The sequence below is a fragment of the Cibotium barometz genome, chromosome 18 (assembly GCF_041138505.1).
Source record: "Cibotium barometz isolate CiBa-2024 chromosome 18, ASM4113850v1, whole genome shotgun sequence".
Taxonomy (NCBI): domain Eukaryota; kingdom Viridiplantae; phylum Streptophyta; class Polypodiopsida; order Cyatheales; family Cibotiaceae; genus Cibotium; species Cibotium barometz.
Window position 1 is genome coordinate 54,901,874 of NC_141063.1, and position 10,714 is coordinate 54,912,587.

At 42.1% G+C, this 10,714-nt stretch overlaps 1 protein-coding gene across 1 annotated transcript; it reads right to left on the minus strand.

The window, feature by feature from the left end:
• Positions 1-4,978: 4,978 nt before the first annotated feature.
• On the minus strand, positions 4,979-10,492 carry LOC147629490 (putative protein S-acyltransferase 7). The gene is made up of 5 exons (XM_086812749.1): positions 9,647-10,492; positions 7,765-7,947; positions 7,294-7,593; positions 6,949-7,185; positions 4,979-6,261 (listed from the first exon to the last, which is right to left on the minus strand). Exons 1-5 carry the CDS (start codon positions 9,746-9,748, stop codon positions 5,722-5,724), a joined length of 1,362 nt encoding a protein of 453 aa, XP_086668875.1. The 5' UTR covers positions 9,749-10,492; the 3' UTR covers positions 4,979-5,721.
• Positions 10,493-10,714: the final 222 nt, after the last annotated feature.

The window sequence follows — 10,714 nt, forward strand, 5'->3', positions numbered from 1 at the left end:
CAACATGGGGACAAATCTGAATTTTTATTCGGCATATCATCCTCAAACACATGGGCAAAGTGAGATTGCTAACCTCACTATATTGGATATGCTAAAGTGTTATGCTCTCAAAGCAAAGGATCAATGGGAGAAGTACTTGCCATTGGTTGAGTTTGCCTATAACAACACTGTTCACTCTTCGACAGGCAAAGCTCCTTTTGAGATTATTTATGGCATACCATTATTGCTGCCTATTTTGAAGACCAAAGAAAAGATTTTCCATGTGGACGAGTTCGTTTTCGAGATTTGGATATGGCCTTTCCACATGTTCGGAAGGCTATTGAGACATCTCAAGCCAAACAAAAGAAAGTTGTAGACAAGCATAGAAGGAAGGTCACTTTTAAAGAAGGGGATTGGGTGTTATTGCGATTTGAAAAAGCAAGACTTAGAAAGTCAAAAGCTAAGGAGCTCAAGGAACCCAAGCTTGCCCCTAGGTATTATGGATCTTTTCAGGTTACCAAGAACATCAACAATGTATATTATCGTTTGGACCTTCCAGATCATTGGAGGATTCATAATGCCTTCCATGTCAGTTTATTGAAGCCATATACATGACTGCCCCCCAGAGGAGTCTGTGTTGGAGGATCCACTAGAAGTGGAAGAACAAGAAGAAATCTTACAGCCAGAACATATTGTATTCCATTCCGTGAGAAAAAGAGGAAGAACAGTGTGGTTAGGAAATTCCTCTTGAATTTTAAGAACTATTCGCCTATGGATGCCAAAAGAGTACTTCAAGGACTATCCAGATATTCTTCGAGCATATGAGGAAGCAGTTAGTCCAGATGTATTTAAAGTACAGGCTTGATGCGTCTTGAGATCAAGACAGATTTAAGAGGGAGGGATTGTAGCCCTAACCCTCTTCGTTGTATATATATTTATACTAAAATGGAATTGATCATTATCTTGCTTATGTAATGATTTTGATTGGACATGCTCTAGTTTGGGTGGCAACGATGCCAGAAGGCCCAATAAGCAACATTTGTATATGGGAGGCAACGATGCTAGAATACCCATTGGACGGCAACAATGCTAGATGTATTGGACTTTGCAGTCGAGCGGTCATTTTTGTGACTAGATGGCCAAATGACTGTATTGGATTTCACAATCGAGTAGTCATTTGCCACCGGATGGCCCAGATGACTATTTATAACTCTCGGGCGGTCCAAGAGACCAGATGGCCCTGAGGGGAAGTCTGAGAGGCCCTAGTGACCAGATGGCTCAGCATGGTTTCGATGAAACCAGACAAAACAATCCATAAACAGGAGAATCAATATTTGTGCATTGCATACTGATGTATGTCTGAATTTCTTCGACTTTGTGTGCTGTTTTTGGTGCATGGACAATGCTTGGATTTATGGCATGTGATAGTCCACTGGGCTCTAGAGACTACCTGGCCAGTACCTAGAATACCCAAAAGATGCGAATGATGCATACTTGTTTGTTGACCAGCTTATGTCTAGTTTTTGCAAAAGGTGAGTATGCATTTATTTTCCAACACCTGCTATAGGCTATGAAGAATATGTACCATCGAGAACAAGGACATCGATCAAAGCTAGAGGAGCATAAGGCACCACATATATCAGGAAAGATTAGATGCACAAGAGCATCAGATGGGGCTAGTACCATATCTATGCCATAGTTAAGGACAACTGTGATATAAGACGGAGGGAATGTAACTATTTGGTCCTCCATGCTCTTTACACATAATAGAACTCATGCCCGGACACATGGACAAGATGATGGACATATGGAAACACGATTCCTAAAGGTGGAATCGAAAAAAGCACTCGTTCGAGTCAAAAAGCAAGAAAAAGCAAAAGTCAAATTTTGTTGACCAAAAAGTTGAGGGCACCGTTGGAAAGAGCTCGTCGAACAGAGTCAAAAAGCTATAAGCTCCAGGGCCAAAAAGCAAGGCCTTGAAGTTGTAAAAGCATAAATCAAGAACTTTGACTATTATTAAAGCAAAAGCACAAGAATAAAACAAAAGCTAGGGAATAAAGGCAAAAGCAAAGCATGGATAAAAGCAGGCAACCCCTCAAGTATATAGAGGACCATGCACCCTCTTGGTGGATCATAGAAAAACTCTTGGAGGCTCATAGAAGAAGAACGAGGAAGAACTCCCTTGGGAAAAGCAAGAGCCTTATCTTCATCACCTTTCTACCTCCCCTCTACAGGCAGTCCCCTTTGCAGCACCAACCCAGCTGCTCCTCCATCAGCACCTCTTTTCAGCCGCCTTCTTTGGGAGGGGGGGTTACTTCCATTTGAAGAACCTCCTCCTTTATTAGTGATGAAAAGATTGGATTGAGAAGAAAGAGCTTTTTGTGGATACTTGAGAACATCAATTGGATTCTTTGGATTTCGGTACTAGCCCGGTGTAAAACTCTTGTGGGTCATTCTCGTTGCAAGGCCAACATCAGCTATCTTGTGCCTCGACATTGACCTCAACCAGATCTTGACATCGACACTTTGTTTGATTTGTATTCATTTGTTGTATTGGTCTTGGCTTGGAAAAGCCCGTGGATTGTTCCTAAAATAAATTCTTGAAGAGGGAATGAGGCATGTTCCCCGCTCAACGTGGTGTACCGTGTGAATCCTCTATTCCCATCTTTCTCCCCCTTCTCTCTCTCTATCTTTATCTCTTACACGTGGTTGCATCTGTCATCACTGCACACTATGTTGGGCTTACACTGATTGCTAATCTACTCAATTCAAGATAAAAGCATTCTTGAAAAACTATGCAAAACTTAATCTAAAAATGTTGCAAAGTCAAAAAGCTACCAAAATCAAAACAAAGCTCTAATTCCAATGCAAGAAAGGTATCAAGGGATAGGTTAGAACTCAATGGTTAGAATCCTCACAACTAGACTCAATGTGATTGGAGTCCACACATGTTGCTCCTCAATGTCTAGAGTGTTGCTCCTCAATGTCTAGAGTAGCCATGGGTTCATGAAGAAAGCCATGAAGGCTTGGATAAGAGTTAATAGCTCCAAGAAAGTATATCATGTCAAAAGGATACAATAATCCTAAAGCCGATGCCTTTTATAGTCCCCAAAGCCCCGTATGCCCAAATTTCACATGCTAAATGTGCCCCAAGCCCCACATGCCTAGGCCCATGCCCCATGTGCACGTGCACCCTAAAATCACTTTGCTACATAACCTCTTTTTTCTGATATGACAGCACCAACACATGAGGGTGGGAATGGCAGACAATGAGATCCTCCATCAAGAATTATGGCCATTGGTGGAGAGCAATCCAAGATGGAGTAGGCATCACCCCACTATGTCAAGTATTCTATCAATACAATGATGTACCTATTACCTACAAGCAACTGAGGAAAGAGTCCCAACCCACCAAATGAAGAGCAAACTAAACCTCTATCAGAGCTAAGTACCTGACCTGCTTTCCTACTGGCTGTTCGCATGATTGGCATGTTCTACAGTGTTGTAATCTATTGGAGACGGTTGGGTGCATTATAGGCCAATAGTATTTCGTTTTGAGAAATCCAAAAGTTTGCAAAACCCTAAATGGCCAAAGACAGCATGGGCGTGAGTGAAAGTACAAATTACCTTGCTGGTTAGGCTCGGACTAGGTGGGTTTTGGAAATAAAGCATTTTGGACCGTGGAAGTTTTGTGAGCAGGATGAGGAGTTAATTGTCAAAGTAATGATTATGTTCAAGATTTGGTCGTCTTTGATATGAAGAGCTGCAAGTTCAAAAGGTTGAGATGCTAGTTCAGTGACTGTAGGAGGATGAGTGTATAATTGAGCTTTTTAAATATTATACTTCCTCCAGAGAGCGTCAACAATGACATTTGTCTCTCCTTTGCAATACTTGATTTGATGGTGCTCTACAGGAAATTCTGGTTGCATGGAAGCATCTTCATATGGAGAAGCAGCACGACTCATTGTGGAAGGGCAAGGAAGAAGAAAAAGAAGAATGGCAAGAAAACATCCCCAACTGTCAGTCACCTGCACCAATGTAAAATACACAAAGGTTTGTTTGGCTGAGCACTCTCATTATCTTTATTGACAGTCAGTTACAGAAGGTTCCTTACTAGATTCAACCCTCTTATCTCTTAAGGATCAGCAAGCATGAAAGCACGCCCTTGATGCGTCGCCATCACAAATAAATCATCAGAATGAAATTAGAGTGCTTTATCGCAATATGCACTCAACCTTGATGCACCATTCCTGCAATCTAAATCTGGCAACTTGCATAGTGAATGCTCTCACGTCTTGGTTGTGAGGCCAAGCAACTAAGGATTGTATTATCTATTGTTAGTACTCAACCTGTCAATTACCCACGAGTCTAAAAACCTGTGAAGGATTGAAGAAGAGCATCAATAATCCTTCTGGAAAATGATGCTAACCATCGGAATGCTCACAACTACAATTATGTAAACTGCTTCCATTCATGTCACTGGCTAGAGGTTTATTCTCTCTTTCAATACCAACAACCGAAGCCAGTCCTCTTTTTCAATACCTACAACTGAAGACACTTGAGCATGCACTGCCAGGAGATCACCGAAATGTTCCGGAATCATTGAACACTCTGAATTACATTTATTGATATGGGAAGACAATAATTCTATTCATTAACCGGAGGAACAAGAAACGAAGTAGACCAACAGACAGCCTCTGATTTAAGAAGTCTAGCCAAAACTTAATAATTTGAAAACACTTACAGACCCTCCAAACACAAAAATAGCATAACAGATGGCAGCCAGGAAATCTAAACGGGCCCATCAGAGGTCTCTCATTCAGTGTTACTTACTACATACTTGAACACAGAAGCACACACACACACACACCCTTCCTCTAAAAAACCCATCAACCAAGGCTATCCACCTTCTCAGCCATTAACCCAACAAAACCCAATGAGCTAACATGAGAGCATCTGTCTCGACAAAGGACCACATGATAGATGAACAATGAATTGATGAACACAAGATATCGAGAGAAATTGCATTTCCTGAAGAAAGTCAAGCTCCTAAACCTTGGTTCAAATCTAACACCAACTTTCTTTCTTTTTTTGGTGATGAGAGAACACCATGATTTTCAAGAAAAGTTGCAACAAGAGTTTCTTTGTGCAATTCTATTTGGAAAAATTATGCTCGTCAAAAGGACTGCATTTTCCCAATCTATGTAACATGAGAAGGTGTTCCTACCTTCCACAATTATATGCAATGATCACTGTTAGCCAAGATTTCTATAAAAAAAATATGAATCATGTATCATTGAGTCATACAGTCCACAACTCATTTGCTTCCTAGTTTGACCAATGGAAAAGTAAGGCTATTTTATGTCACCAAATCAAAAACAGCACAGAATGATAGAATCATGCCTCAAGAGCAACACGAGACAGAGATTGTAAATATCACAGCAGATCAACCTCCTCTGAGCTTGGTCTGGTAAGCTACAGGAAGGTGCCAGATTTCCAGAGCCAATGTCCAGAAGCAAATATATCTTGATGATCGACCTCGTCCTGTATTGTTCTATTAAAAGAACAATCGTGGCCACAGCTGCAACACAAGGATCTCCTGCGACTCACCCATTACTATGTCATCACTCTAAGCAAGAACATACCTCCTTGGAGATCATAAAACGCGATTACAGGCATGCCACGGTCTGCAACTTTGCATCATCTCTCATATCCAGCAAACACAGCCAATGCCTCCTCAGGTTACCTATTCGTCCCTGTAGCTGAAGTGCAAAGGCCATCTCCACGGCTGCCTTCTCCCCCAGTGCTAGAAGAAAGACCTAATATATCAGGTGAAATCTCCCAATTGCGACCCCAACTGCTTCGCCGTGCATTGACCCCACTTCGGATGTCACGGCTTTCATGAGGAAGGGGCTTACCAAGAGCTTCAGCAAAGGCATCCTCATATCCTTGCTTCACTATCTTACTACCAGCCCCATTCGTACTATTCCGTGCATGAAGATCTTGATAAGCTTCACCACCAACCATAGATGTCCATGCAGATTTATCACCCATCTCAATATCATCAATTGCCTTTCTGTTGGGACTTAGAATGTCTACACTTTCCCTTGACTGGACATTGGGAACCACAGTGCTTGGCACTTCTTGTTGGACTTTAGCACGAAACTTGTTCTTGGAAGGTGGAATGCCACTACAAAGGACCATCTTAAAATTGTCAATTACTCCTTGATTGTATGGGTTCACCTTGTTGTCATACCGATACCGGAAGTTTTCATAGGTCGTCTGCCCAAGCAAAAACATTGATTCTCTCTCTCTCTCTCTCTCTCTCTCTCTCTCTCTCTCTCTCTCTCTCTCTCTCTCTCTCTGTGTCTGTCTCTCTGTGTCTGTCTCTCTGTGTGTGTGTGTGTGTGTGTGTGTTTAAATGCCCAGTCTGTTACAGGATACAAGGGAGGGAGATTAAACTCTGTTAAAAGAGGGGTTTGGCCCCTTGCCACCTGGTGACACATTACAAAGATACACAAAGCTTGGGACTATACCCAATATTTTGTGAGGCTATATGCAACGAAGCGAGAAACCAGACGCCTATTACAAACTTCTTTGGCACTCATCAGACTGCCACTACTTATGCTCAGTCCAGACAACATCAGAGGGGACAGATAGATCATGGAAGAGGCAGTTCATCATCTCATCAAGGGAGTACACCCCGAGCCAGAGACGTGATGTCCCCAAGCACACATGGAATCCTCAAAGAGAGGGCATAGCTTCTTACTTGATTAGTACATATCAAGTAAATATGAAACATAGCGAGCCCACCAACAAACCAGGTAGCCAAACGCCATGAAAAAAGGAGAGACAGGTGACACACACACACACATGCACACACAAAACTCTTATCCAAAGACAAAAAACACACAAAAAATGTAGAGATATAAAATACCAAAAGATGTCAACAGTGGCAAGGGGGCTTACTTGATTAGTACTTATCAAGTAAATATGAAACATAGTGAGCCCACCAACAAACCAGGTAGCCAAAAATGCGTAAGCCATGAGAAACGCAGAGGCAGGTGACCTTTGCAAGGCTTTCCATACAGTATGTGGAGGATCCCCTTCCATCAACTTCTTTATTCGCAGTACACACATTGCAAAGACAAAGAAGCACAATAATGTGGTTGAAAAGACGAACATAAAAAAGTATGGATAGTTGCGCTGCAAAAAAAGTCAATGTAAGATATATAGTCATATGATAAGGAACTGCACACACACACACATAGAGAAATGTTAAGAAATGTCTTGCAACGAATTAAAGGGACATACTCGTCCAATACATTGTCCAACCCATGGACAATGATGATCAAACCGCTCCACACAGTTGTTGCATATGGAGCAGTGTGAACAGCGAGGAGGCCTGTACAACATGCAAGTGTCACAGTACTTTATTTTCACCGTAACCCCGTTAACCACAACATCCTTTGTTCGTGGCAGTCTCAATTTGGGTGTCTGCCCTCCACTCCAATCAGATGGCGAGTTGATTTCCTCTTCAGGTTCTGGTGGATGTGCATTACGTGGAATGATACCAGGGTCTCTGCCAGATGTCAGCAATAGAAGCACCAAGACCTAAATGCAAAGATTTTCAAAAAACCCAAGTCAGTGGATGCCCTTCGGCGTGCCATTGTCCAATTTAATAAAAATACAAACATGAACTCAAATGTGCAAGCTGAGTGAAGACATGAGTCAGTCAAGAGCCCAACAATTATAAAGATTTGAGGTAAGGCACCAGGTCCTTACAATAAATGTATGAACCACAGCCACCACCATAATTGCAATGCCAGCATGCTTGGGAAAATCCTCCATAAGGTGTCTTGCCACAAAAACACAGAAAACTGCTATAGGACCCATAATAAGGACAAGAGTCACCAGGAGTGATCGAACGTCTGGCCCAAATATCAACCTTCCACCAAGAAAAAACCTCTGGAAAACCAGGAAAGCATGTAAGACTAAGACTGAGCTGACAACATAACCAATCAAATCCAAACATCAGAGTCACTACATCTCCTATCAAAAATCATATGCACGTCCCATTGAGATATCCCTCAGCGCACAATTTAAGATGTCATGACATAATGCATGAAAATGGGCGCACTTTATGTCTCCAATATCCTAGCATTTGCAGTTCATACAACAGTTTCTAGTACTCAATGTGTAGAGAACACATCATTCCAAACAACCCTACTAACCAACCAAATGGACTGCTTCCAGAGAAGAAGGCTGGTTGGTTGAGTAACATTTTCAGGCACTGCACATGCCTGACTAGCAGGTAAGAGCCAAATACCAGCTCTTCCCCTTACCTTTCACTTCTATGTATTCTCTGCACCAGTGTTCTTCCTCTACTTATCAGGTGCTTATCTGGTCTTACCAACATAGCCCACCAGTATCATGTCACTTTTCTTTGTTATTGTTTGGATTTAAAACACACAAACTCATCATGTCAAAACCTCAGACTTTTCAATAAATTTGGCAACAAACAGCGATGACTTGTTAGCATAAAGACTAAATTCAATTTACGTGTCAAATATAATGGCATATTTACATGCTTGATCTGCACAGGATAACATGCAATATGAAAGAACATACCGCATGTACATGTACATATGTACGGGCATGCATGTGTTCTGTACAACTTTTGTGTCATAAGCTAGTACACAGAGCAGGCTGCAGATTGATATGCGTCTTCTTAATGCTCTAAACATGCAGCTTATGGAATTTACTAGTAATAAATGTACATGCTTACACACATCTGCTCTATGATACTTATGTAGACGGTAGATGAAAATAACATTAGAAGGAACTGTGGTGCTTACAAAAATTAAATCACCCACATAAAACATGGAAGTATATCCTCTTTCCCACTTCACTCGTACATTCATCGTACAAGCATTCGGTTACAAGGATTAAATCAATCACAAAATGTAGAAGTATACCCTTTTTCATTGAAAAGTACATGGATTACAATAATTGAATCAACCACAAAATATAGAAGTACATCCTCTTGCCCACTCACTTATACATTCATTGTTCCAACTACTCTTGACAAATTCAAATGCGAAAGCAAACGACAGAATCATGCAAATCATAAAAGCAAGAAATTTAATGGTGAGTTTAAGACAAGCAACAGTGATTACACACAGAAAAGTGCATGCATCGTTACGCACATGAATTGTATGATAACGCTGCTGAAGCCCCAATGGGTCCCAACTGCACTTGTGCATAGGTGTACACAAGTCACGCAATCAATCAACAATCAAAGCATCAACAAGTCCTCATTTGCTGACAAAAGGTCTCATTCAACGACAACTACTTGAATCAATTAGTGGGCTACTTATGGAACGCGCAGAGACATGTACTAAGTGAGTGACAATGTAAACATTCTGAAACTCAAAAAAGAGGCTCAAAACTTGGTAAAACTGTGCTTAACAGACTGCTCAATGCCTATGTCATACAGATCTGAAGAAGGAAATAAAACTAATTGTTGAACTTTCTAATCTATCAAAAAAAATTTCATGGCATGGCGTCAACACCTTTTTACTGAGACCTTCCTCCAGTGATTCATGGTTAGCAAAACAGGAAATATAAAGCCGACAATGGGCAAAAGAAAGAGATCCTCACTTACATTACTGCCTTTCCAGACTTGATACACTCGCTTGCCTGCCACATTCTTGCCTGGATCAGCATGGAAAGAGTTGCTGAGTTGAGGACTAGGCGTCACGTACATCCTTACAGCATCAATTGTTTACCAGCCGATTTCTTGTCAAGCCTGCCCGATCTGCCAGTGTCAAATGCCTCACGGATGGTTAGGCTCTGGCCTTAAGAATCTCTGACGAGACTGAGGTTCTTCACAACAACGAGGGTAGAAATGCAAGCGTGTATTTTCTTCGATTTGCATAAGTTAATAGCACCAATGGCCCATGATAGAGACCCCACTTGCTCTACTAGAGAAATGGAAAGAAACCCTGATCTTGGCTTACTTCAACCGAAACATAAAGACGGATCCAGAACCCTACTATTTGGCCTTATCTGGAGCCTTGTCATGAAGCGAAGACCTCATTTTCAGATGAAGGCCGAAAGCGAAGACCTCATTTCAAAAGGGAATGCCAAGCGGTGGGCTCAGAAGGTGAAGATCTGCCGAGAGAAGAACCGAATGACGATGGCAAACTTTCTGGCGGGCTAAGAAGATGTGGCTGTGGCCAAGAGACCTGTCAAGCGTCGTGAAGAGGTCCAATGGCGAAGGCGGCCAAGAAACCGAATTCTCTGGTTATAGCGCAAAGGAGAAGACAGGGCCGGTCGAGCTTCTTGGCCTTCACGATGGAAATGACGACGGCGGGTCAAGAAACCGAGCTTTCCGGCTATGGCGATAGCGAAGCAGGGTCGACCTTTGCTAGCGATGAGAAAACACTCTCTCTCTCTCTCTCTCTGCAGGCTTGTGCGAACATGAAAACCCTACCCTCTAAGTCACTTTACACCTAAGCATGGACAGCTTGCCAGGTCACTCCCATTATCGGCTGTTCACACCCCCTAGGATTCCGTCTTGGAAGGCTCATTGATTTACTCCCTAATTGGAGGCCAATTAATGAAAGATGTTCATCCCTCCTTCTTCTTTCCCTTACTGTTATCTCTCGGGTCGTAAGGGACTGTCCCTACACTCTCCCTCGTCTCGCCGTGACCGAGTATTAATAAGTGT

What these genes read in the sequence shown, in the direction of transcription:
- LOC147629490 (XM_086812749.1), bottom strand. Translation starts at nt 9,748, where the DNA reads ATGTACGTGACGCCTAGTCCTCAACTCAGCAACTCTTTCCATGCTGAT. An exon ending in CTGTGGTTCATACATTTATT is followed by an intron (nt 7,594 to 7,764) that starts GTAAGGACCTGG and finishes CTTTGCATTTAG; the next exon opens with GTCTTGGTGCTTCTATTGCT. An exon ending in ACTTGATAAGTACTAATCAA is followed by an intron (nt 6,262 to 6,948) that starts GTAAGCCCCCTT and finishes TTGCTTGGGCAG; the next exon opens with ACGACCTATGAAAACTTCCG.